This window comes from Phoca vitulina, unplaced genomic scaffold, assembly GCF_004348235.1.
Source record: "Phoca vitulina isolate PV1807 unplaced genomic scaffold, GSC_HSeal_1.0 scaffold10, whole genome shotgun sequence".
NCBI lineage: Eukaryota > Metazoa > Chordata > Mammalia > Carnivora > Phocidae > Phoca > Phoca vitulina.
Genome location: NW_022589713.1, coordinates 45990736 through 46017906, shown reverse-complemented (window position 1 = coordinate 46017906; position 27171 = coordinate 45990736). Strand labels below are relative to the sequence as shown.

Genomic DNA, 27171 nt, shown 5'->3' with positions numbered 1-27171 from the left:
CCTGGGATTGAGTCCCATATCGGGCTCCTTGCTCAGCAGGAAGCCTGCTTCTCCCTCTTCCACTCCCCCTGCTTGTGCTCTCTCTCTCTCTCTTTCTGACAAATAAATAAACAAAATCTTTAAAATCTATGCACACTAATGATTTAGCTTCAAAATATGCAAGTACAATTTTACAAGACTGGAAGAAAAACAGTTACAGTAACAAACACGTAGGAGATTTTAACATTTTTTTCTCTCAAAAACTTAAAAACTAGGTAGACAAAAAAATCAGTAACGATATAGAAGAATTGGGCAATTAACAAACTATATCTAATTGACTTACATGTAACACTACACCCAGTGATTGCAATATGCATTTTCTTTTAAAAGTGTGTATGAAACACCAGAATTGTCTATGTGCTGGATCATAAAGTAATTATGAAAAAATTTCAAAGGACTAAAAACATATGTAGAGTTAATATAGAAATGAATAACAAGAATATAACTAGCAACTACCCAAATATTTGGAAATTAAGCAATTCATTACTAAATTCATGAATCAGAGAAGTCATAATGGAAATCAGAAATTAGAAAATAATGATCATTTTTAAGAGTTATTGAGGTATAATTGACATAAAGGGTTATATTTGTTTCAGGTGTACAACATAGTGATTCAGCAATTTTATACATTACTCAGTGCTCACCATGATAAGTCACCACCATCTGTCACCATACAATGTTATCACAATATTATTGACTATATTCCCTATGCTGTACTTTTCATCTCTGTGACTTACTTATATGAAGATCATTTTTAAATGGTACATCAAAGCTTGTAGGATGCAGCTAAAGCCAAGCTTAAAAGAATATGTGTAGACTTATATTTACATGTTAGAAGAGAAATAGTCTGAAAATCCGTTATCTAGGTATATCTGAAAAATCAGAAAAAAATAGCAAGTTAAACCCAAAGAAATGGTAAGGAAATCACAAAAACAAGAAGAAATTTAAATGAAATAGAAAACCAATATGCAGTAGGATCAGCAAAGCTAAAATTAGTTCTTTGGAGAGATTAATAAAATTAATTAATCCCTAGCAAAACCGAACAAAAAGAAAAGAAAGTACGAATTCACCAAGATCAAGGAAAAAGAGGACATCATTATAGATCCTATAGACATTAGAAAAATAAGAGGTTTATGAACAATGTTATATCTAGAAATTTGAAAATGTAGATGAAATAGAGAAATTTTCAGGAAAATACAATTTACAAAACAGATACAAGAAGAAATAAAACATCTGAAAAATGTTAAAACACTGAATCTGTAGTTTAATACCTCACAGTGTTCTAAAATTGTGATGACCGCACAACTCTATGAATATACTAAACACCATTGTATTATACACTTTAAGTTGGTGAGTTGTAACATGTGAATTATATCTCAGTAGAGCTGTTTAAAACAACAGGGGAGCCTGGGTGGCTCAGTTGGTTAAGCATCTGACTCTTGATTTCAGCTCAAGTCTTGATCTCAGGGTCATGAGCTCAGGTCTTGATCTCAGGGTCATGAGTTCAAGCCCTGCTTTGGGCTCCACGCTAGGTATAGAGCCTTACTTAAAAACAACAACCCTTCCTACCAATAAAATTTCAGGCCCTGATGGCTTCACCAGTGAATTCTTTCTAACCTATGAGGAAGAAATGCAATGATCTTTTATAAAGCCTTACAGAGAATAGAAAAAAAGGAAACACAACCCAACTTGTGTTATGAGACAAGCATAATCTTGATACCAAAACCTGAAAAGGATTATTATGAGAACACTAAACTTTGTCATGAACAGAACTGCAGAGTTTCCTAGCAAAACATTAGCGAACTGAATTCAGCTTTATATAAAAATGATCAATATTACAACCAAGTTGGTTTGATCCAGCAGTGCCAAGTTCGTTTAACATTTGAAAAGCAACAAGTAGAATTCCCCACTCTAACACAATAAGGGCGAGAACTCATAAAGTTATCTTTCACTAGATGCAGACAAAATTTAATATCTAGTCATAATTTTAAAAACTCTTCACAAACTAGGATTAGGATAAAAGTTGCATACTTTGACAAAAGGTATTTACAAAAATAAAACTGCTGTTATTCACAGATGACATGATTGTGTACCTAGAAAATCCAAATAAGTCTATAGATAACCTATTGGAATTAAATAAAATTAAGTGAATTTATTGAAAGTCTTTAGATAACAAAGTCAATGCACAAAAACCAATTTTATTCCTCTGTACCAGAGCAAACTATTATAAAATGAATTTAAAATATGATTGTTTATAATGCATTAAAAAATCAAATTTAGGAATAAATTTAAATAAATATGTGCAAGACTTTGACAGAAAACTAAAAATATAATTAAAAGAAATTAAAAGAGACCCAAATACGTGAATAGATACATACCCACTGGTATGTTGGAGCCAGGTCATAGTAGCTTATGAGAGCTGACCATGCATATCTCTCCCCAACTCCATGTTCAGTGATGATATCTTGAAATCGTCCACAGTGGGAGTATTTACACCATGGAAATAAACAAATACTATCAAATCAGGGCTCTCTCCCACCCGCAAGAGCCTGTCATTAAACATTTGCCAGCACACTACTGAATATACTATATTCATGGATTGGAAGACTCATTAGTAGAGGGATGTTATCAAAGAATAATTCAGAGGAATTTGTTATCTGCATGCTCCTCTGAGGAATAGTAGTCATTATACTGTTGTCAGTGAACAAAGGCAAAAGCAAATTTATAGCTGAGAGGAGAGAGAAAAAAACCTGTAGTCTGGGAACAGTGAATCACCCAGTGTTCGCTGTTAGTAACTGTCTTAGGCCAGGTGTGAACCATGGCCCTCATGAAAACTTCTCAGCTCTTCCCATTGTGGTCAAAAGTTCCTAAAGGAGAGAATTTCACCAGAAGGGCTTTATTCTCTGATGCAGAATCATTTGGGGATGTCAGTTTGATACTGGGCAGAATAGCAACATTTATATACCTGAACATCCAACAGTGGAGGAGAGCAAAATATACCAGGGCAATTATAAATATTATAAGAAACATTTAGAACCTATTTTGTACCCAGTTTTTTGGTCAGCATGGGTCTAATCAAGAGCATACATCTTAAAGATCAGTTTGGTCAATTTTAGTGAAGTAATTGGGTTTTCCCCCTTTGATTAATTGATTGTTTCATTTTTTTCAAGACCTGTATCCCAACAGTACTGTAAAATCTACTAGCTATTTGCATAGAGTTCGTTTTCTTGGCCAATATTCAAGGACACATCTACTTAGAATCATTCTAAATAATGAAGTTACGTTAGTCTAGCCAAAAATGAGTTCATTTAAAATCAGTATTCATTTTGCTTCTGTAATTATCCTAGATTTGTCCATGGGAATCTTACAAGTATTCTCCAGTGGGAGTCTCCTGTGTTCTTTTGTGGGTTTGGTTGTTTTTTTGTTTTTGTTTTTTTGAGCACTTCTTTGCATTCTGGCATTACAAGATGTTCCAGGTTCATCTTGTCCTCACTTTGTCCCAGTTCTGGAATCAGTTTCTAAGAAGCCCTGGTTCCTTTTTGTGGGGAACACAGAAACTTGGTATTTAGAAACCAGGGTCTAAGCACTAGATCTGCTGTTACTGCTGGGGTGTCGGTGCTTGTGGGTCCTTTCAGTGGACAGAGCTGGAGAAAAAGAGCAGTTGCGTAGATCCAACCAGCTGTATGCATATGTATGTACACACGTGTACATGCATATGTCCACACACAGTTGCATAGTATTTAAAATCATGATTGTACTGATGCCTCCAGCTCTAGTGTAATCCCACACTGCCTCCTCCCCTTCCATGCTTGTGGCTCCCTTCTCCCACAATCATCTGAAGAATCTTGGAATCAAATTCTACTTTTGAAGTCTCTGCCTCTAGTAGCTTTAAAGTGAGGCTCAGGGTCAGATCTCCATGATAAGTGGATGTCCAGTTGCAGGACTCTTAAGTATTTATACAGTAGAAGGGGTATATCTCAGATGTCTTGTGTTCTGAAGCTTAAGAACAACATTTGGGGCGCCTGGGTGGCTCAGTTGGTTAAGTGACTGCCTTCGGCTCAGGTCATGATCCTGGAGTCCCAGGATCGAGTCCCACATCAGGCTCCCTGCTCAGCAGGGAGTCTGCTTCTCCCTCTGACCCTCCCCCCTCTCATGTGCTCTCTCTCATTCTCTCTCTCAAATAAATAAATAAAATCTTTAAAAAAAAAAAAAAACAACATTTGTGGTTAAAAGTACTTGATAGAAAAAAAAAAGTACTTGAAATGGTTCTTTCTGGCATGGTTTCAAGGGCAAATTTCATATTCAGTGTTCCAGTTACTATAGCCATGTAATAAATTGTCTCAAGACTTAGTAAAAGAGCCATTTGCTTGCTGATCAGATAGGACACAGTGAGAATGGTTTATTTCCACTGTTATGTTTGGAGTCTTAACCAGAAGACTGGAGGCTAAGAGTTTCTGAAGTGTCCATCACTCACGTGTCTGGTGGTTGATGCTGGCTTTCAGCTTAGATCTCAGTTCCTCTCCCCGGGGCCTCCCACGGAGGCTTCTCCACATCAGTTACTTCCTTTCCTCTCCTCTCCTCCCTCCCCACCCCTCCCAGCCCAGTGGCTGGTTTTCCCAGAGCAAGCCTCCCAGAAAGAGAGATATAGTCTGCCACAGTCTATTATATAAATTGTATTTTTTTTTAAAGATTTTATTTATTTGACAGAGAGAGACACAGCGAGAGAGAGAAACAAGCAGGGGGAGTGGGAGAGGGAGAAGCAGGCTCCCCGCGGAGCAGGGAGCCTGACGTGGGGCTGGATCCCAGGACCCTGGGATCATGACCTGAGCCAAAGGCAGACGCTCAACTGACTGAGCCACCCAGGCGCCCCTATAAATTGTATGATATATAGTGATATCTGTTAGAAATGCACCTGGCATTTGTTGGGCATATGACTGTGTACATATGTTATTTACCCAACTAAACTACAAAGTTTAAGGATAGAAACATTTTCAAGTTTGTAAAGTTTTTACAAATGTATGTCCCATGCACTTTCCTCAGGAAACTCCTAGGGAACATGCTGTCCTACAAGCCAGTAAGCCAAGGAAGAGGAAGGCCTGGTATGTGGGAAACAAAGGATCCAACATAGGAGAGAGGTGAAGGAAATCCCCAGATCCCTAATGGTTAAGTGGGTTTCCGGTTGCTGTGCTGCAAAGCAGATTTCCCCAAAGCTTAGCAACTTCAAACAGCCATTTTATCATGCTCCAGATTCTTTGGATGAGAAATTCAGACAGGGCACAATGGGAATGGCTTATTCCACATTGTTGGAGTTCTTAGCTATAAAGAGTCTATGCCTAGAGGTGACCTGAAAGCTGGGAGCTGGAATTATCTGAGGCATATTTACTTGCACAGCGAGTGGTTGGTTGTCAGTAGACCGCTGCACCTACCAGAGCACCTACACATGGATTCTCCCTGTGGCCTGGGCTTCCTCACAGAATGGCCACCTCAGGGTAATCAGATGGTACGTGGCAACTCAAAGTGAGCATCAGAGCTTCTAAGTGAATATCCTAGCAAGCGAGATGGAGGTTGTATCACTTTGTATGATCTAACCTTGGAAGTTACCTTGGACAAGTAGAGAAAGTCACTATTTCCTCTGCATGCTACAGCTTACAAGTGACTGGCTGTTGGCCCAGAGTCGAGAGGAAGCCACATACACCTCACCTCTCCATGGGAGTAGTGTCAAAGAACTTGTGGACCTGTCTTAAAACCGCTACGGGGGTTGTCCTGGGTGAGAGTTAGCAGTGGGTATAGCAGGGAAGCAGCCCAGACTGGAAGAGGCCAGAGGCCCAGCAGAGGATTTATGGGGGTGCCATCATTAAGGGTCCCTGGTACATCTAGACATCTTGGGAAGAGATTTTTAGAGTAGTGCAGGGAGACTGAATTATTAGTAAGTACATATTAAACAAAATAATTGATTATTAACTCTGGATGGACAGTAATTATATAAGGGAAAATTTCACGTGAATTCATGTGGATATCATTTACACAGTGACAATAATGTAAACATCAATTACTGTGCTAACCAAGTAGCATGATATAACTTATATTGGGAAGATGAGGGATAGGAAGGGCATATCATATGGTGAGTTGGATATGGGAGAGGAAAGAGAGAATGTCCCTATCATCCATCCATAATTAATGCATACAAATTAAGAAAAAGTAGCATGCCATTTGGAGACATATTCTGAAATAATCAGCCAAAGGCAGGAAAAAGTATTACAGGAAATGGCAGGAGACCGGTTCAGGGGAAGAAAGCAGGATTTCTGTTTTCAAAACCTTTGACTTGTTAACCTATGTGGCGGTCCAACTTTGATGAAAATAACTAAAAAACAAACTTTCTAGCAAAAGAAACGCTAGGTCCAGATCATTTTACAGGTGTACACTACCAATCATTTAAGCTAATCCCTATTATATATAAACTGTTTTAGAGACTAGAAAAAGAAGGAACATACCCTCATTATTAGGTGATGAGCCTGCTATGGTCTGATTGTTCATGTCCCCCCAAAGTTATATGTTGAAATCCTATGGTATTAGAAGGTAGAGCCTTTGGGAGGTGCTTAGGTCATGAAGGTGGGGCTTCATGAATGGTATTAGTGCTTTTGTTAAAAAGGTTCTAGAGAGATCCCTTGCCTCTTCCACCACTTTGAGAACACAGTGAGAAGGTCCCGGCTATGAATCAGGAAGAAGGCCCTCACCAAAATGTGACCATGCTGGCGCCTTGATCTTGGACTTGTCAGCCTCCAGAGGTGTGAGAAATAAATTTCTGTTGTTTATAAGCCAACCAGTTTATAGTATTTTGTAGAGGAGCCTGAACGGACTAAGACAGAGCCTAATATTACCTTGACCCCAAAGCCAGATAAGGAGCTATAACAATAAAAAACATGCACCAGACTTGCTTAAGAACATAGGTACACTCCCAGTCCCCAGGCTCTGGGAGCTGCGAGAGAGCTTCTCTGTCCTGAGATGGAGGCAGACGGAACCCAGGCTGTGAGTGTGAAGGCTGAAGGGTTGTGGTGGGACTAGAGACCTGTTCCTTATAAGCCAGGGGGCTATAGGTTTCATATAGTTGCTCTTTTGTTCCCTTTCAATATTTTGGTAACTTAAAAAAGACATTTGAAAGAAAAAAAAATAGGTACAGAAATCCTAGGTGAAAAATGGCAAGCCAAATCAAGCAAGAAGTGCATGTGGGCCTGTGCATGAGCACACATGCACCCCCACACACGCACCAGGAGGACATTTTGTGTAACCCAGGAATGCAAGGAAGGGCTTCACAGTGAGCCTTGAGTTGGCAGTTGGCTGCCCTGAGCCTGTCATTTTTCCCTCTGGGGCTTCCAGTGCTGTTAAGGAAAGCCAGCACACTCTTCAGTCCTCATTATTATCACTGCCCTGGAACTTGCAAGCACCAAGGCCACCCCCTGTTCCAGTGCCAGACCTGCCCCTGCACCTCATTTCAGCTGACTGTGGGTGAAAGCCGTGGTGATTGTGATGCCACTGCATACCAGGGGTCCTCACACCCGACTTCCCACCAGCTGGAGTTCTGATTACCACCAGACTGGCGGGAAGGCCAACTCCAGACTTGCACCCTGAGGCTCTGCTGCCTTAGGACCCTTCTGATGCCAACTGTCATAGCTTGGGTGCCTCATAAAGTGGAGTCTGAGGCCGTGAGAGTCTGTGCTGTCATTCGCATCTCCGGAGAGGACTGAGGAAAGGGGGTGGAAGGAGGAAGAGCCAATCCGAGAGTGTGTTACTGAGCTGTCTGCCATTGAGTGCAGTTGACTGTTTCGTCTCGTGGCACATCCCCTCAGAAACCACATAAACTGCTGGCTCCTGCCTTTTGCTGGTCAGAGGTCTGCCTTGTGTGGCTGGAGCAAGGCTCTCTTGATACCTCAGTGGACGTGAGAGCGGCTGCCTCCACGGTAACACCTTAACCATGAATCTCAGCAGTGGGTGCCCCTGGCTCCTTGTCTGAGGGAACCGCAGCCTGATGGAGGGAACCACACATGCCATTGCTCGGGCTGTTCCGTGCACATGTGCACCCCTGAGGAGACAAAACTGAGATGGCATCCTTGCCATATGGAAAATAATCTAATCCCTACCTCACTCCATACCCTAAGCAAAATACTTTTCAGCAAAGATCTCAAACAAAATTTATTTATTTATTTTCAAATGGAATTTAATTTTATTATCATTATTTGTTTTTTTGTTTTGTTTTTGTTTTTGTTTTTTTTTAGGGGGGGAGAGAGAGAGGAGGAGCAGAGGGAGAGAGAGAACCTTAAGGAGGCTCCACACCCAACACAGAGCCCGACACAGGCTCGATCTCACAATCCTGAGATCATGACCTGAGCCAAAACCAAGAGTGGGACGCTTAACTGACTGAGCCACCCAGGTGCCCCTCAAACAAAATTTAAAGAAGAAAATATAGGAGATATCGAAAGAGTTCTTGAAACAGAAGCACAAACCACAAAAAGTTGATATATTTTATATCGAAATTTTAGAAACTGTACATCAAAAGATAATATGAGTTATAAACTTGGAGATGTTTACAACATATACCTTATAAAGAATTAGCACCCAGAATATATCAAGAACTGCTACAAATCAATAAGAGAAAGACAAAGTATACAATGGCAAAATGGTAAAAGGATATGGACAGACAACTCACACAAGAGGAACCCCAAATAGCAAATAAACATATGAAACAATGCTCATTATCATTAATAACAGAGTAATGAAGATTAAAACCATAATATGGGTCTCTCCACACTTGGGTGTGATTCACAGATGGACTGGTGCAAGTGTTGTGTTGGCCAAAAATGGACAAGTGTTGACTTAGGAATACATGCCTATGAATAAAAGTATGAAGACACACACTTCACATTTATGTAGCTGTTATCTGGTGGAGGGCAAGGGGGCAGGGGTAGGGCTTCTTCTGTATTTTTAATGTTTTTTTTTTCTTAAGCTAGGTGATGGAAACATGGCTTTCATCATGTTATAATTTATACATTTTTTTCCAGTATAATATTTCACAAAAGAGAAGCAAAAGATGTGTTCATGTACTGAGCTCCTCTTTTGTGCTAGACCCTGTGCGGAGTGCTGGTGGGGGTTAGCAGTGTGTGAGTTCCAGGCCTTGCCCCCTTGGGGTCTCCCAGTCTTAGAGAGGAAGAAGAGAAGGCAGGATTTAATAGGGGTTGCATGGGTTGAGTGGTGGAGGGAGGCCCAATTACAACCCTGTCATGCAGGTGCCCGCAAACATCTCTTGACTGGGCCCATGGGAAGAAGTGGCCCAAAGGGATATGTGGGGAAGAAGTCAGCAAAGTAAGAGGCCAGGTGGGCAGCACTTTGGAGCTGGATGTCCTGGGCTCAAATCTCAAGATTTTTACTTACTGCTTAGGGTGCCTCTTTGAACTTTAGCTTCTTCGAGGTAAAATAGAGATAGCTCCCACCTTTTCCTGGTTATTGTGAGGTTGGGGGGCACATGGCAGATGCTCGACAAACAGTAGGTCTTGTTTTAAAGAGGGCAAAGCATAGGTCAGATCTACTGCCGTCTTCATGTTCACTTTGTATTTTATTTTTTCCAAATATAATCTAAGGTAAATAGAGGGGCATGATGAATCCCCATGTGCCCATCCCCAGCCCAGACTCATTTCATCTACACCTCTATCCCCTTTCCATATTATGTAGTCAGTCTGGGCCTCATGTCACTTGGCCATGTGCATTGCTATCTAAAAGAGCTCCCCTTGACCTTTGGGCAGATGGTGATCTCCCTGCAGAACACCACGGCAACCAGCCGCTACCTGCGAGTCCTCCCGCCTTCTACACCGTACTTCGCTCTGGGATTGGGTGAGTCATTCTAGCAGTGGTCTGGACCCCCTCAAAATTGTATCTGGGGCTTGCTCCTGGCACAGGCCCACCTGACTGTCAGAGGAGCCTGGGCCCACCTTTCCCTTAGCAGTCCCTGGGGCCCTCCTGCTCTGCCGATAGCCTGCCCTGCTCCCGCCCATGCTCCTGGTGATGTCTCTGAGTCCTGCCGGCCCCTTTCTTCAGGCGCCCCCTCCAGGCCCTGGGCTTGCCCTCTGCTCACCCTCCATGCTGCCAGTGTCCCCAGTCAAGCCATCCTCAGTCCTCACTTAAACCATTGTGGGGGCTTCCCAGCCGGCCTTCCAGCTTCCACGACACAGTGCTTTTTCCAAGAATAGCTCTGGTCATGTCATTCCCCTCCCCAACCATGCTCGGAAGCTCAAATGGCTCTCTGCTGGCCACAAAATAAATTCTAAGCCATCAGGCCAGACATGGCCTCCCCTAACTATTCCAGATGGACCATATCACTCCCCCACCCACTTGCCCGGGCCCTGGTGTTTTCACCTGGACTCCCTGCCCTAGCAGCCTGTCCCCCTTGCGCGCCCTGGTGGTTCTGCCATCAGCATGGCCTTGACCCAGAAGGCATCTACTTATGGAGCAGCCCAGCTGTGATGGGGTCTACCTGTGCCCCCTGGTTGCCGCCTGTAGCACTTGAACCCAAGCCCCGGTGGCTGGCTGGTCCCCAAGTCCTCATCTGTTGCTTTTGTCATGCACAGGGATGTTCCCAGGAAAAGGCGGAATGGTGGCTCCTGGAATGACCTGCCAGTACATCGTCCAGTTTTTTCCCGACTGTCTTGGGGATTTTGATGATTTTATCTTAGTCGAGACCCAGTCAGCCCACACACTCCTAATCCCCTTGCAGGCCCGGAGGCCACCCCCAGTGCTGACATGTGAGTGTGTACTCTGCCTTCCTTGGGATTCAGTTAGGGTTGACGAGTCCCTGTAAAGACTGCTTGCTCTCAGGGCCCCTTTGTGGCAGCACATGACTTGGTCCTCCTGGGCAGGGGCTTCTGGGTCCTCAGGAGACACCTGCTAGCAGCTTCCACACAGCCTTCCTTTGTGTCAGGCCCCAACTGTCCTACTTCCCAGTGGAGGCTGACTCAGAATTACACACAGCAGGAGAGGAGGCCAGCAGCCTAGCTAGCCCCAGCTCAGGCTTTGCTGGCTCCTGGATCCCCGCGTGGGCCTGCACCACACTGAGCCAAGGAAGGGGTACCTGGGGCCCCCAGCGGATGTCACCTCTGTGGCTGTGTGGGTGGCTTCTTTGGGAAAGCTGGCTTTGGCTGGGCTCCCTCATTAGCAGCAAGCCTCTTCAGCTGGGCACAGGACTCTGGCCCACAATCCCCAGGGCCACGCTGTGTGGCCCTGGCTGAGGCCTGAGTCAACAGTGAGCACAGATGGGGCACCTGGGTGGCTCAGACGGTTAAGCATCTGCCTTCCGCTCAGGTCATGATCCCGGGGTCCTGGGATCGAGCCCCGCATCGGGCTCCCTGCTCAGCAGGGAATCTGCTCCTCCCTCTCTCTCTGCTGCTCCCCCTGCTTGTGCTCTCTCTCTGTCAAATAAATAAATAAAATCTTAAAAAAACAAAAAACAGTGAGCATAGACTCCTGTTGATCTAGCCAGCAGTGCATGGAGACCGGTGGCTGCCATGTGGGTGCAGGGCTCAGGGCGTGTCCCCATTCATCCTCTCTGCTCTGGGTGCTGGGCCAGAGCCCCTGCATCCTTCTACGGCTGCTCTGAGCTCTGGCTGGACCTCAGGTGAACAAGGGCAACAAGGGCAACAGGCCCACGTGTTATTTCTGTTGTGCATCTTTTCCTACGGCTCCAGTATCACCAGTGTTGGACTGCGGTTACTGCCTCATTGGGGGAATGAAGGTAACCAGATTCATCTGCAAAAACGTGGGCTTCAGCGTCGGCAAGTTCTGCATCATGCCTAAGAAGAGCTGGCCGCCACCAAGTTTCAGGGTGAGTGATCACAGACTGCTACCTGAAGCAGGAGCAAACCCATCCGAGGAAATCCCGCCCACCCCCATCCCATGAGGAATGTGCTGGAGTGCACCTGTGACTGGAGACACAGAGACAAAAGAATTGTGTAACGTCTGTCTCGCCCCGCTGCCATAATCAACATGTAGGAGACGAGCGCTGTAGTTCTTGTCACGCCACCGAAGCCTGTGTCACCTGAGCACCTCGTGTCTCCTCCCTTATCCTTCCAAGCCTGGCTCAAGTGCCACTGCATTTACTCCTTCAGTCAGTCATTACTGTGGCAAATGTTTTCATACATCTGAGGTCCTACGTTGGCAGCTCTTTGGCTGAATTCTGTGTGTGTATTTATTTGGCACAGTGCTCAAAAACATTTTTTGGGACATTTAAAACTAGGGAGATTTCACCTAAAAATCTGCATTTCCAGTCTCTGAAAAATTGGAGGGGTGCCTGGCTGGCTCAGTTGGTAGGGCATGGGACTCTTGATCTCAGGGTTATGAGTTTGAGCCCCACGTAGGGTGTAGAAATTACTTAAAAAAATAAAATCTTTAAAAAAGGAAAAGGAGAAAAGAAAAATTGGAAGATGTGCAGCGCTGGGCCAGGATTCCCCGTGGCCCCTTGGCTGGAGCCGAGCGCCGGCACCATGGACCGCGTGCTCACAGTTGTTTTTCAGCTCTGTTTCTCTGTAACCGTGTCTCTGGGAAACAGGTGATAGATCCAGAGGACTGCGTGTTCCAAGACCATTTCACTCACTTCTGTTGCCTGCCAGGGTCCTCTAGGTGTGGGTTTGTGTCCCTAGCACACTGAGGTGGCAGCTCCCCTCGACCCCGGGCCACCCATCGGGGATGGAGGGGATAGAACCACCCATCGGGGATGGAGGCAGCCACACAGGGCGCTGGGCTGGGGAAAGGACTATGCTTTGGGAGCCCTCCTCCCGGGCGAGGCCTCCTCTCATGCTTCTGCTTCATGTCAGTGGTGTTCCTTCTGCCTCCTACCAGGGCTCAGCTCCTCATGGGTGTTCTGTGCGCCTTCGGCCCAGGGAAGGTGGAGGGAGTGCTTGGGGAATGGGCGAGCCTCAGTTTCTTCATTGGCTGTGTACTGGATGATCCTTAAGATCCTTCAGATTGCAAAAGAGATGTTTGGAGGAGAGAAGTGTGTAATCGGAGTGCTGGATTTTACAGTCTCTTCCATGCTCTTGTGTAATCTTCCGCTTTTCTTTAAGGCTGTTGCAACCATTGGCTTCATTGAGCAACGTCCCTTTGGAATCCTGCCTTCGGTGTTTGAGCTGGCTCCGGGGCAGGCCATATGTGTGGAGGTAGGTAATCAGACATCACGTATAGTTTCTCCTCTTTTCGATTGGCCATGGCTGTTTCCTCAACTACTTACGTGATTTCATTCGCCTCTGTGTTTTCGGGACTTGAATACCCACTCCCATTCCAGGATGGTTTCTGTGTAGGAGAACGTTCTTACATTCTGTGGGGTGATGTCATTTGACTCTCTCATGACCCCTCTTACAAAGCAAGTGCAGATAGCCCTAGCATTGCATCATGATCCCCCAATGCTGCTTGTCCACACCGTTAGCCTGGGAGTCCCTCCCATCTTAGCTGCCTCCAGAATCTTCCTTTGGTTCTTTGGTCTCTCTTGGACACCTCCCTCCACCCCCACCAGATCTAGTGCCTGGCTTTGTCCTCTTTTTCCTCTTTTATCCTCAGTTATAGGCTTGGCCAGGCCTGCCTTCCTTCCTTCGGCCTTATTCTGGACCTCTGCCAAAGGTCCCAGACTTGGATCTGCTGGCTGTGGGGCTTGTCCTTTCCTAACCAGCTTCTTTCAGTGGTCCCTTCGGCTCCTCACACCTGCTCACTGATCCCCGGCACAGTCTGTGAAGAATGATGATGTCTCCCTGCCCCTTTTGCTCCACACCTTCGCCCTCCCTGACTCCCCGGTCCAGGACTCTGAGCCTTCCTCACTAGCCTGTTGGAGGAGGCATGACATTCAAGAGTGAACGCTGTCTGGTTTCTAGGGAAGGGGGTTTAAGCCAAGAGCCATAGGATTTTCAAACTACCTAGTGCAATCTCCTGAGAATCTTGAGAACGCACCGGTGTCTTGGCCCCAGTCCTGAGGTTTTGAGTTAATGGGTGTGGGGTTTGCCTGAGGCATAGGATTTTTAAAGCCTTGCAGGTGTGCAGCAGAGTTTGAGGACCACTGCTGTAAGCTGCTTTGCCATAGGGAAAGGGCAGGCTTCCTTTATTAGCTGCTTTCCAGTGTCAAGTGCCTGATGGGATCTCGTTTGGGAGTCCTGGAGTGATGCCTTCTTGTTCATGTCTGTACTAATCTGATCCCCGATAAGAGCCTGGCTTTTGGGGGTTGGGATGAAGCCAATTCAGGGCGTTGTAGGGCTTTGTCAGACCTCACCTGCTGATGGCTTGAGTCCTCTTGCCTGGTCCAGGCCTTGTCAGTACTTTATGGTCTGGCTTTAAGGAATTGGGGCCGGTCACCCCTGACCAGGCCAGGACATCCCCTCATCCCATCTTCCTGTGATCCCCAGGGAAAGGAAGAGGGGAGCAGCAGGACTCTTTGGAGAGCAGTGAGGAGTCAAGGGGAGGTTTTTCCCCTTGGCATCCCTTGTGTATTTTATTTATTGATTATTTGGCGTTTGTTTTAAAATGTATTCATATTTCCAGGGCGCCTGGGTGGCTCAGTCAGTTACGCCTCTGCCTTCGGCTCAGGTCATGATCTCAGGGTCCTGGGAACGAGTCCCGCATCGGGCTCTGTGCTCAGCAGGGAACCTGCTTCTCCCTCTGCCTGCCGCTCCCCCTTTGTGCACTGTCTCTTTCTCTCTGTGTCAAATAAAATCTTTTAAAAAATGTATTCATATTTCTAAATAAGAAACAAATTCACATGATGAAAAATCAAAAGCTGCAACTAGATAAAGAGTGAAGTGCTTCCCACAGACCGCTGCCCACACTACACTCTGTTCCGCCCGCTCACTGTTCTGCTCTATCTTGAACAGCGTTCTCCTACTTGTCACAGCTGCATAGTGTCCCACTGCCCCAGTGATCCATAGTCAGGTCAGCTGTCCCCTCCTGAGGGCCATGACGATCCTTTCTGATCTCTGGCCATTTCGGCAACTCCATACATCACTCTGTCCAACTATGAGTCTCCTGGCAGGTTCCAGGCCTTGAAGTGGGTTTGCCGACTCGGGGGTCTCTGCTGGTCAGAACTGTGATTCACGTTGCCCACATCCCCACCACATGGGTATGTCAGGGTGTCTGTTCCCTCACACCCTTGCCAATTACAGTGTGTTATCAAACGTAAAAGAAAAACTTAAAAAAAAAAAAAAAGAGAGAAAACCAGTTGTCATGCGTATTTTAAAGCATATACAAAAATGGAGAGGCTAGTTTAACAACTCACTCCGGTCCTTAGCACCCAGTCAACATCGATCAACTCTTCGCCAACCTCATCGCATCTACGCCCCTCCGTCCCTTCCAGCCAAACCCCGCCCTTCCCCTCCAGATGATTTTGAAGAAAATTCAGCTCTCTTTTCATTGCGTTTCTGATTGCCGGCTTTCTGCTCTTTGCCAGTATGAAGGGTGAAAACTTTTTCTGGGTGGTTTTCATTTACATTTCTTTTATCATGAATGAGGTTAAACATGTGTTCATGTGTTGAAGAGCTGTTTGCATCTCAGTCTCTGTGAACTTTTTCTTCATGCCTTTCAACATGCTTCTTGCATTAGTCTGGAGTGGGGTCTTGGCAGAACCCCCTGGCCTTAGGGAGAAGGCGGGGGGTGAGGGGCGGGCAGCAGGGAGGGAAGTGAGAAGTGGAGAATAAGGGGAGGGCGGGTGTGTGTCTGAGAGGAGGAGGGAGGTAACAGGGCAGCCCTTCTCTCCGCCAGGTCTTGTTCCTCCCGACGAGCCTAGAAAAGGCAGAGCAGACCTTCATCATTGTATGTGACAACTGCCAGATAAAGGAGCTGGTGACTGTAGGTGGGCTTGTGTGTACTCCCAGGCCTGGGGCCGGGGTGGGTGGGTACCCTGACTCCAGAAGCTGCTGCACTAGGCTTGGCCGTGGTACGGCTCTTACCGCCCTGTCTCAGGCGGTAAGAGGGGCTGCTGCAGCCTCCAGGCTCTGGGGCCTGGTTTGGGGCCTGTTGCTCTGGTCAGACATTGGAGACCCAAGTCAGTGTGGCCTTTGGGACAATCCCAAGGAGCCTTCTCGTGAGAGACAGATGGGAACCTGGGGTGAAGTCTTTGATTTCTTCATTTTTAAACTCACCTCGATCTCCTTTGGGGAATTGCCAGAAACTTACACATAAATGACCAGAAGCACCCCAGTTTCTGTGGAGCTAGAAGGGGCATCCTGCTGGATTTCCCCAAGATGCCTGCCTGCCTGCCTGCCTGCCTTCCTTCCTTCCTTCCTTCCTTCTTTCTTTCCTTCCTTCCTTCCTTCCTTCCTTCCTTCCTTCCCTCCCTCCCTCCCTCTCTCCCTCCCTTCCTTCCGTTCATCCTTCCGTCCATCCATCTGTCTGTCCATCCATCCTTCCATCCAGTTTCACCCGGCAAGCATTAACTGAGTGCCTGCTATGGGCCAGGTTATCAAAATCACCTCCTTGTAGTCTGGGAAGATACGGGTACAGGATCTGTGTGCTGATGGCCCCCTGTTCCCCTCTTTGTACACTTCCTGGGGTCATGGTCAAGGCCAGCTGCATGTGGACAGTGGCATGGATCCTGTGACAGCCTTTGGCCACAGAGTCCTGATGTCAGCCCCAGTGAAACTTTACCATCTTACTGTGTCAGGAATCGGCCAGCTGGTTGCTTTGGATCTGATCTATATTTCTGGCGAAGAAAGTCAGCCGGAGCCTGGAGAGCTCACAGACTTAACAGCCCAACACTTCATACGCTTTGAGCCCGAGAACCTTCAGTCCACAGCTAGAAAGCAGCTGATTATTAGAAATGCTACGTGAGTGATGCTGTGCCGCCCCCTCCCAATGTGCACCCTTTCTCCTTCTGCACCTGGCCCGGAGTTCCCAGGGAGACCGGAGGGTCCTTCCAAGGGCCAGATGGAAGAACCCAGATTTGCACTGCCCATCACGGTAGCCACATGTGGCTATCGAAATTGAAATCAATTAAAACTAAAATAAAACTCACTTTTTCGGTGGCACCAGTCACATTTTAAGTACCAGCACATGTGTAGCTCATGACTCTCGTATTGGACAGAGCAGATAAGTAAGATTACCATTGCCGCTGTCTGTTAGATTGGACAGTGTTGTTCTAGATCATCCTGGAGTATCCTTAGCCCAGAGCAGTTTTGCAGAGAGGTCTTGCCCTGCCCATGAGGGGAAGCCAGCCAAGTTCCAAGATCAGGCAGATTGTGACCAGTGGGTTCGGTTCCTGACCATCCTGTGAGCACTGCCATTAAACTAGCACAGACCTTCCGTGGTGACCCCAGGCCTTACAAGGGTCTGTCTCCTGAGGTGACGAGCAGTACCCATCTGCCATCCCTCCCCATCAGCAGCATGCTGGAATCCCGCCTCCCCACCACCGTGCAGTTGTCACTTCTCTGTTGGGAGCCGGTGGGCACATCCCCTTCCGGACAGAGCTGTCCTGGGAGGCCACAGCTGGAGGGGTGGAGGGTGGTAGAGTGGGGAGTCCAGGGGGCAAACCTCTGGAACTCTCACGTGGTAGTGGACACTGCAGAAAATGTTCCGGATATCTACAGCTTAATAGTTAGAGCCTGATTCCCTGTGTTTACCATTTTCCCTGAGTTCCCGTGGCTCTAACCCCCAACTGCTGTAGTGGAGAGAGGGAAGCTGTCTTAGGAGGTCTCCTGCGTGGACCCCTGACCCACGTGCTCCCCCACTTCCTGTTCCTGGGTCCTTTCTGCTCACTCCTGGAGTGGGGCCCAGCCAGGCAGGGGGGCAGAAGACTGGGCCTGGCAAAATTGGGCCATAGATCTGCTGCCCCCACAGGCACGTGGAGCTGGCCTTCCACTGGCAGATCATGAAGCCTAACCTGCAGCCCCTGATGCCTGGAGAAACCTACAGCCCGGACAGCCTCAAGTACCACCCTGACAGGGAGACGGCCTTCTCCATCCTGCCTGAAAGAGGGGTTCTCAGCTCCCACACGGACCATGAATTCATCCTGAGTTTTTCTCCTCATGAGGTAAAAACGATGCCATCCTGGTAGTCACACATGATGGGGTCGTGGCACTTTCACCCTCCCCCGCCCCCATCCTTGTCCTTTAGTGACACTGAAGCCGCAGCTGAGCCTGACGAGATCCTGGCATCCTCCGAGGCCGGCACTTAGCTGAGAGTGGGGCTGGAGGACAAAGCAGCCTATTCTGCCTGGTCCCGATGGCATACACACCTTGCCTGTAGCAGGACCCTGGGCTCATTTCCTCAGCTCTGGCATCTTCTGTGTTTCCACTGCGTCGGTGACAGTCACATCTCTGCCCAGCCCCCAGCTTCCCCCAGAGAGTGAGGTGCAGGTGCCGAGGGCCGGTTCCCATGGGGGGCTCCTGTGTGAGGAGAGGGGAAATGAGAGCTGGGGGTGAAGGGAGCGCTCCCCTGCCTGTCCAGCCGGCATCCGGCCCTACTGTTCTGGGAAGCTGCGGTGCCTCCCACAGTTGAGGGCGCTGCCGAGAGGCAGTGTCAGGGCCTGGAGGGCCCGTCCCTCCTGTCCGCTGAGGCCCGCTGAGGTAGGAACGCCAGCCTTGAGACTGCGGCGGCCCCACACCCCGAGTGCTGCCTCCCTCCCTGGGGTAGGGGCGGTAGTAGGGAAGCAGCGCCGTGGTTTTCGGAAGGCCTCTCTGCCATGGCTCCCGGCTTCTCCAGGACAAGCGGATTGGAGTGCGGGTTGTTTTCAGGGTGCTGTGCTTGTCTTGCAGCCCAGGGATTTTCACAGTGTGCTCCAGATGGTGCTAGAGGAAGTCCCAGAGCCCATGAAGTGAGTGGGGACTGGGCCCTATATGAGGGGTGGGCAGCGGGGCCTGCCCTCCCCTTGGGGGTACTGGGGAAGGTGACGGCAAGGAGGGAAGCAGCCCCCTGACCCCCAGCAGGCCTTGACGGGGGAGCGCTTCTGCCTTGCCCTGGCACCTAGGCCCAGAGGGGCTCAGCTGCGGGGAACGGCTCGCTGGGCTCCACTTAGCCTCAGCGCTGGGCAGCCAGGCCGCTGGGCCCTGGGTGGTGGCGACTAAGGAGGAGAGGCTTTGCCCCGCTGGGGGCATCTCCACCAGCTCTCCCCTGGGCAGACAGTCAGGGTGGGTCTCCGGTCAGCCTCATGTGGAGACCCAGGCTGGGTACCACTACGGCATAGTCCCGGGAGGCAGCAGGCCAGGCACCCCGTCCCAGTACTATCACTGTTGGGCTGGCTCGTGCCTCTGATTTGAGGTGCTTGAGAGCTGTGGGTAGGGGAGTGCTTTCTTTTCACAAGACCACAGAGAAGGGACAGAGGTGAGGGCCATGCAGGGCCATGCTCCCAGCCATCTTCCCAGGCTGCGTTGGCTCTTAGCTCACGGTGGGTTTGTGTTCAGCTTGGAACAGGAAAACCTGAAGGATTTTTCTTACTCTGTGGATGACGTGATTGTCCTGGACATCGAGGTGAAAGGCTCAGTGGAACCTTTCCAGGTTCTCTTAGAACCGTATGCCCTCATCATCCCCGGGGAGAACTACATTGGCATAAATGTGAAGAAAAATTTTAAGGTAGGCAATGGTCTCTCCCCAGCCTAGGCTGGCCAGGAGTGCGCGGAACTTGGCATGAGCATAGGGAGGATGTGGCTGGAGGGGTGGATGATAGCCACTGCATAGAGGATGAGACTGTCCCCAGGGCTCTTGAACCTGACTTGATGTGCACCGATGATGGGCTGGGCACGTCTGTCATTTTACCAGCTCCCCAGCATCCTCCGAACGATAGGGCTGTGGGACCATTCCTGTGGTTGTGGGTCTTCGGTGGGATATGTGCCCACAAACCCTGCCGTGTGGTGTCGGTGCTGTTGGATGGCAAAGAAGTAGCTGGGAGGGTGTCGGGAGGTCCCGTTGTGGGCCCACAGCCCCACAGTCCTTTGGTGGGTACAGATTTGTGCAGGGGTGGTGCCTGGGGAGCCTGGATTGGGGCGTGTCTTACAGATGTGGAACAACAGCAAGTCCCCCATCAGATACCTGTGGGGGAAGATCAGTGACTGCCACATCATTGAAGTGGAACCCTGCATGGGGACCATAGGTACTGCAGGGATGGTGGGGGCGGGGCGTGACCTCCTGGGGCTGGTTGGGTGGGGGTCGACCTGAGAGGACAGGGGGCCTGTGCAGGGGTTCAGGGGGTTCCGGGATCAGCTCCAGCTGCAACCTGGCTTGTGTGGTGGATGAGAAGTCGGTGGAGGCCGGACATCTGGGCCCAGCCGCAGCGGGGAACTGCCCCCCTCCCTTTCTCCAGCTCACTTCCCCCTCTCTTCCAGAGCCCAACGAGGTGGAGGATTTTGAGTTGAGCTTTACCGGGGGTGTCCCTGGCCCAACAAGCCAGGACCTGCTGTGTGAAATCCAAAACTCACCCTCGCCAGTGGTATTACACATTGAGGCGGCCTTTAAGGTGCTGCTGGGGGGGCTGCGCGGCTGGGTGGGCCAGCAGGGTGGCAGGGGTAGGGCGCAGAGTCCACTCCCAAGGCGGCCCAGTGACAGGCCCCTCTGGGTGTCTCAGGGGCCCGCCCTTGTCATCAACGTCTCAGCCCTTCAGTTTGGTTTGCTGCACCTGGGGCAGAAAGCCACCGACTCCATCCAGATCCAGAACGTCAGCCAGCTCCCGGCCACGTGGTGCATGAAGGAGAGCCTGGTCTGCCTCCGAGAGAGGCGTGAGGGCGTAAGTCCGGCACCGCTGGCCCCAGCACTGCCGCCCCTCCCCCCGGGAGCCGATCCACCTGTGGTGTAGGAAGGGAGACCTGTCCTGACGCATTCAGAGCATTGAGGCTGGACAGGAAGGGCCTGCCTCGTCACTCCTGCCTGGCAGTGTCCCCGGTTCTCCCCATCTCTGAGGCAGTTGGGCTCCCCCGGACAGCAGAACTGAACCCCGAACTGGATTTTCCTGTTCCTTTCTCCACCATCTGATGTGGAAATAAGACATGGGTTTCTCCCTCTGTCAAAGCAGGCTGAGTTGGGAGGAAAATAGGCAGCTGAGCTGGGCCGGAAGCTCCCAGGCCTCCAGAGGGGGTCCGGCCCTCAGGGCTCACCCTCAAGGCTCCCAACCTCCCAGGGACTGTGCTCGCAGTTTGAGTACCTGCCACCAGGGGGCACTTGCGCCGGGCTTGCGGCCCCAAACAGGAGAATCCCGCATGCATTTCCACTCAAGTAGCTCTTTCCTTTTAACTACAAACACAGAAAACACTGAAAGTGATTAAGTATTATCATCATCATCATCACATTTATATATGATGTGCAATCCAGAGCAAAACCAGAGCGAGTGGGGCACGAAACGTCAGTTACTCCCTACCTGCCTGCGGGTAGCTGTGAGTCACCGCTGGTCACCCCCACTCTTCATACACGGGGCAGCTGTGACTTCTTGGGAGCTGCCTTAGGTCCTTATTGCCCATGTGACGCTCTGACCAGGTCTGTGTGGTGAAAGAACCCTCCCTCTGACTGCTTCCTGCCAAGTCCCCTCTTGCTTGCCCACTTACCATCCAGGGGCAGAACATTGCCCTTCCCTCCTTCCACATGCAAAAGCCCAGGAAAGACAGGTGCAGCCGCAGATCCATCGTATCTGCCAGTGGGCGATCCCTTTTTCCTGGACCTTTCCTTTACACCTGACCGGCCTTGTCCTTTAGGCAGCGGCCTCATTTCTGCAGCTGGGCACTCTGAAACTTAGCAGTTGGGACAATTTGCATCAAATTACCAGCACCATTGCCAAATGTCCTGTTACACAGGCTTGGAGTTCGGCACTTTCTGTCCAGGCTCATCGGTCTCCCCACTCGGATTTGGGAACCGTGGAAAATGGGGACAGGGACAGGGTGGTATCAATATCTTTAGGCAGGAAGCTTTTCTTCAAATGAAACCTTAGGCAGAAGCCCAAGATGGAAAATAAAGTGTGACTGCTCTGGCCACCGTACTCTGGGGCTTCCCAGAGCACAGACCACAGCCACCCTCCTTATTGGGTAGACACAGAGAAGGATAGTGGTTTCCCCAGGGTCACACAGCTACTGAGTGGTGGAATCAACAGATCCTGGTTCTCTAATTCCCAATATGGGTTTTTCTCCCACTGTGAAGAATGATAATTTTTTATAATTGAAGTAACTGTCAATTTCATAGTATATTAAGATTTATGTCTTAATTGAGCCTGGTTCGAATCCTGTCTCTACAGTTCTCTGTACTCTGTTCTTTTGAGCTCTCAAAAATAATGTTGGGATTTGGGGTCGGTTAGATGTGCTCAGGTCAGGGGCACAGAGACGCAGTCCTGGCCTACAGCATCCCCCCAGGACTCCCGGGGAGACACATGTGAGGAACAATGACCAAGGAAAGCAAAGGGGCTCTTCTTTACTACCAGAGCTTGGGGCCTAGACTTGAGCACATGAGCCGCTTTTGCTGAGAGTTAGTCCAGCCGCTCCCTCCCACCAGTGCCGGGGAGGTGAGCTGTCAGAAGCAAGAGAGCACAGAGCCCAAGACAAGCACTCTGGACCTGACCTGGCCAGCATGGCAGCCTGGGTGGGAGGAAGGGGGTAGAAGACCGCAGGCCTCCACGGGATGGGCAGGCTGCCCTCCAGGCAGGGGCCTGACACTCACTGTCTCAGTCTCCTGGAATGAAGAGACCAAAGAGGGGATAGCGTCCCTCCAGGATGTGACCTTTCCATGTTCAGTGACACCCTCATTAGGCAGTGTGACCATGGGGCCCTTCAGTCAGACCAGTGCTCCTTGTCTCAGTTGGGAACAGGAAGATGGGGGTAGAGAGCCCCCCTTGCAGGTGCATTCTTCTTCCTAAGCTTTTGTCCTTCTTTTCTCCCTTTCTGTGCCTGGTATGGAGGCTAAGGGGTTCAAGCCTGCAGTGGGCAATGGTGGGGAGGGCGGTTGGTCGTGGAAGCATCACCCTTCTCCCAATGGTTTTCCGTCCTTACAGCCCTCAGGGTCCTGACCCATGCCTGCACACTGGGGCTGCCCTCTACCTCTCAGATCTGGGCCAGTGCATGGGGACCCTCTCCTTTACTTAGAGACTTGGTTTTTGTTCTCTTAATCCCAAGAGCCCTGCTCTCCCTGCTTGCTTTGTCCTGCATCCTAGCAGCTCTTTGAGGAGGTGGGGCAGCTTGGGGGCTACCCAACTGCCAGTTCTGCAATTCCAAGTGTCCTCTGTACTCATTCTTCTGGATTGACCTCCACACCAGGTATCTCCCTTCGACATTGAGCCCTCAAGCGGGCAGATTCACCCTCTGGGGGAGTGCAGAGTGAACATCACCTTGGAGGCCAAGCAGTGTCAGCGACTGCAGACCGTCCTGGAGCTGGAGGTGGTAAACGGGGCCTGGAGGTAAGGGGGCAGCCGGGCAGCCATGACAGCCCACTCCATGCCTCGTCACAGTATGTGGATGTTGTACGCCATGAAGGATTTATAGTCATTAAGGAATTTAAGGGTATTGAAACATGTTTATTCTATAAAATTTGGAAATTACAGAAAAGAAAATCCATGGCCCAGAGAAAATTCCCTGGTCATGTTACAGGGAATATCCTTCTAGTCTGTGTGCCAAAGGATTGGAAATGAGTACAATCACTTTCAACAGCACTCTGTGTCACCCAGTGAAGTCAAGTGTGTGCGTTCCCTGTGACCCGGCATCAGCCCTCGGAGAGGCGCCCCCAGAGAAACACACATGTGTGCGCTGGGAGCCGAGCCCTCACAGGGGATGCTCAATGCCATTGTTTATAGTCGTGAAAAACTGGAAGCAACCAGTGTTTGTCAACAGGAGAATGGACACCAAAAATTGTGATGTATTTAAATGAGCAAATACCACTGTCTTCTGGGAGGCCGGCCCTGGAAGTTTCAAAGGGTTTTGGTGCAATTCCCTTTCTTTCCTCCTCCCTCCCTCCCTTCCTGCCTGCTTTCCTTTTTTTCTTTCTTGTGGACAATTTCTTACATACATAAAAATAGAATAGTATAATGAGCCACCACGTACCCATCACCTACCTTCAGTAATTATCATATCACTACAAATATTGTTTCATTCATCTCCTTCACCCCTTCCCAAATTATCTTGAAGCATCATATTCATTTTTTTTTAAGATTTTATTTATTCACTTGAGACACAGAGATACAGAGAGAGAGAGAGCATGAGCAGGGGGAGAGGCAAAGGGAGAGGGAGAAGCAGGCTCCCCGCTGAGCCGGGAGCCCGATGTGGGGCTCGATCCCAGGACCCTGGGATCATGACCTGAGCCGAAGGCAGACGCTTAACCAGCTGAGCCCCCCAGGCGCCCCTCATACTCATTTTCTTAAGCTGAGTAAGGGTGGTACACAGGTGTTCTTCTTATTCTTTAAACGGTATATATGTAATTTATGCTGCAGCTGTGTTTAATAGTCATTTCTGCATATATTTGGTATTTCATTATAAAAACACTTAAGTGCTTGTTTTAAGTCTTCATGGATACTCTTGAATTATCCTCCAGAAAGACTGCCATTTTATACTTCCACCTCTAGCGCATGAGGCTGCGCATTACCCTACGCGCTCACAGTGACATCTGACTTTTAAATGTGACCACCTGATGGCTGCGGGGGTGGGACCACCTGTGTCCGTTTGGTTTGAATGTATTTCCACACAATCACCAGCACGGGTTTCAGTGGTACTCTTCCTCACTGGTCCCACGTGGCATCTTGCAGTCCTTAAATACCAAGGTCAAGTCTTTCTCCCCTGGGAGAATGCCTTTTATTAAGTCTGCCATCTTCTTTCCTATCTCTGTTCTTCAAGAACCCAGCGTGAATCAGAATGTTTCCAGTGTAGGTGATGGAAACACAGATGGAACCAACTTAAGCGTAACAGGGAAGCTGCTGGCTCCTGGAAGGGGGCATTCCTGCCCTGCTGAATCCATGGGCTCCAGCCTTTTTGGGTCTGCTCTTCTGCTTCTCTCTCATTCTTTACCTCCTTCCCTCACCCTCACCGCCCCACCCCCCAACTCTGCTTCTCTGCTCGCCTTTCTCTCCCCTGGTGGCAAGGGCCCTTGGCCACTCTGCCCTGGGGAGGGGGGCCACTTAAGGCTCCAGGCTCCCACACTCCCAGCTTAACAACCTTGGAGAATAAGGAAACCGGCTTTCTCCGGAGGTGGACTCTGATTGGGCCTCTTTGGGTCACGTGCCCCCCACATGCCTGTGCCAGAGGGGAGGGGCGGCCTCCAGAAGAAGCTGGTGCGAAAGTGGCCAGGCAAGAAAAGATCGTAGCCCCCACAGCCCACCACATGTCTGCTGCATCTGGACTGCAGGAATTTAACCATTTTCCTCATATCGTCCATCTCAGCGTTTGTGCTCCTTGTTCAGGGAGATGTCCTTGGCCTTGCAGGGTGCTAATTCGGTCTTTGGTGGATGCCCTTCTTTTGGCAGTCATATTTTTAAATGTGAAGCTTTTTTGCTCTCGGATTCATCCTTTTTTATAGTAGTCTGTTATTGTCTTATGGACGCAGCAGTGTCTCAGATTCCCCCAAGGAAACTCACCTTTGTTTTCTCACCTTTTGGTTGGGATCCTTCTCCTTTACTTTTGGGGTTTTCTTCTACAATAAGTAATCCTTGGCTGCCCACTCCACATTTGGAGTGGGAGAGGAAGGAGATTTACACGAGGAGCTGGTGATCTAGGGTTTCTGAGGAAGGGGGTGTAGGTGTGGAGAGCACTCCTCCTCCAGGGAGCAAAGTGGACGTGAGCACCCTCAGTACCCAGAGACCTGAATCCAGGAGGAAGAAGGCACCTTTGGGGAAGGCAGCCAAGACAAACAGTAGAGGCAGCCTACCCTGGCCAGCTACTCAAATCTTTGCATTCCTTCATCTGTAAATAGGAATGAAGTGGATTTCTATGGTTGTTTTCCCTCGGTGCTAGTTGAGAGGCCCCGTGTTCCTGCAGAATCAGCCCTGACCTCTGTCAGCCCCACACCCACCTTCCAGTGTGTTGCGTGTGGCCGTGCGGTGTGCGTGCGTGCGTCTGTGCGTGAGCTCAGGCGTTGGGGCCCTGAACTGGCCACGCTAACCTGCAGGCAGTGTTGAGTTAAGTCCTTGACCCTTTCCCCACGGCCCACTCCTGCCCATGAGGTGCCTCGTTCTGTTGTTAGGGAAGCTCTGCAGGGCCTTCTTCTCCAGGGATTTTAAATTGTTCTCTGTGTGATTAGCTAATCTGATCACGTCCTTTCTTCTACTTTTTTTTTTTCTCATTAGAACAGCATTATATTTACTTCTTTATTCTTTATTTACAGTTTTCCACAAATGGTATGTGATATAATGGTGCAGGTGTAACAGTGGCCAATCCTGACCCAGTCTCCAGCCTTCTCCACTCTGCTGGCCTATTTATCCACATCCTCATGATCTGTTAATGGTAGTCATCCCAGTGTGTGTGAAGTGATATTTCATTGAGGATTTGGTTTATTTTTTCCTAATGGCAAATGATGTTTTGCATCTTTCATCTGCTTATTGGCCATTGTCTTCTTTGGAGAACTGTATTGAGATCTTTGCCCACTTTTTAAAAATAGGGTTGTCTTTTTTTATTATGGAGTTGTAAGTGTTCTTTATATATTCTAGATATAAATCTCTTATTAGGTATATGATTTTCAAATATTTTCTCCCATTCTGAGGATTATCCTTTCACTTTCTTGATGGTATACTGCAAAGCCTAAAAATTCTTAATTTCCGTGAGGTCCACTTTATTTTTCTCTTTTGTTGCTTGTGGTTTTGAGGTTATATCTAAAAAACCATTGCCTAATCTCACGTCACAAAGATTTTCTTCTAAGAGTTTGTAGTTCGGGCTCATACATTAAGGTCTCTGATCTGTTTTGAGTTAATTTTTGTGTATGGTGTGAGGAAGGGATCCGGCTTCATTCTTTTCTATGCAGATAACCAGTTGTTCCAGCACCATTTTTTAAAAAAGATTTATTTGAGAGAGAGACTGAGTGTGCGATCGGGGGGAGGGACAGAGGGAGAGGGAGACAAGCAGACTCCCCATTGAGCAGGGAGCCCAACATTGGGCTTGATCCTAGGACCCTGAGATCATGACCTGACCCAAAATCAAGAGTCGGACCCTCAGCTGACTGAACCACCCAGGTGCCCCTCGGCACCAT

General features: G+C 48.9%; 1 protein-coding gene across 2 annotated transcripts in view; it reads left to right on the top strand.

Moving 5' to 3' along the window:
- The window catches only part of DLEC1 (DLEC1 cilia and flagella associated protein), a 71055-nt gene that overhangs the window by 30550 nt on the left and 13334 nt on the right, over positions 1-27171 (top strand). For both annotated transcript variants that reach the window (XM_032408985.1, XM_032408984.1), the window contains exons 7-19: positions 9831-9918; positions 10653-10826; positions 11766-11902; positions 13140-13232; positions 15811-15901; positions 16712-16874; positions 17884-18076; positions 18801-18859; positions 19446-19614; positions 20038-20131; positions 20364-20494; positions 20603-20761; positions 23265-23404. In XM_032408985.1, the coding sequence (XP_032264876.1) occupies positions 9831-9918; positions 10653-10826; positions 11766-11902; positions 13140-13232; positions 15811-15901; positions 16712-16874; positions 17884-18076; positions 18801-18859; positions 19446-19614; positions 20038-20131; positions 20364-20494; positions 20603-20761; positions 23265-23404 (1691 nt within the window). The remainder of the gene's footprint in view (positions 1-9830; positions 9919-10652; positions 10827-11765; positions 11903-13139; positions 13233-15810; positions 15902-16711; positions 16875-17883; positions 18077-18800; positions 18860-19445; positions 19615-20037; positions 20132-20363; positions 20495-20602; positions 20762-23264; positions 23405-27171) is intronic.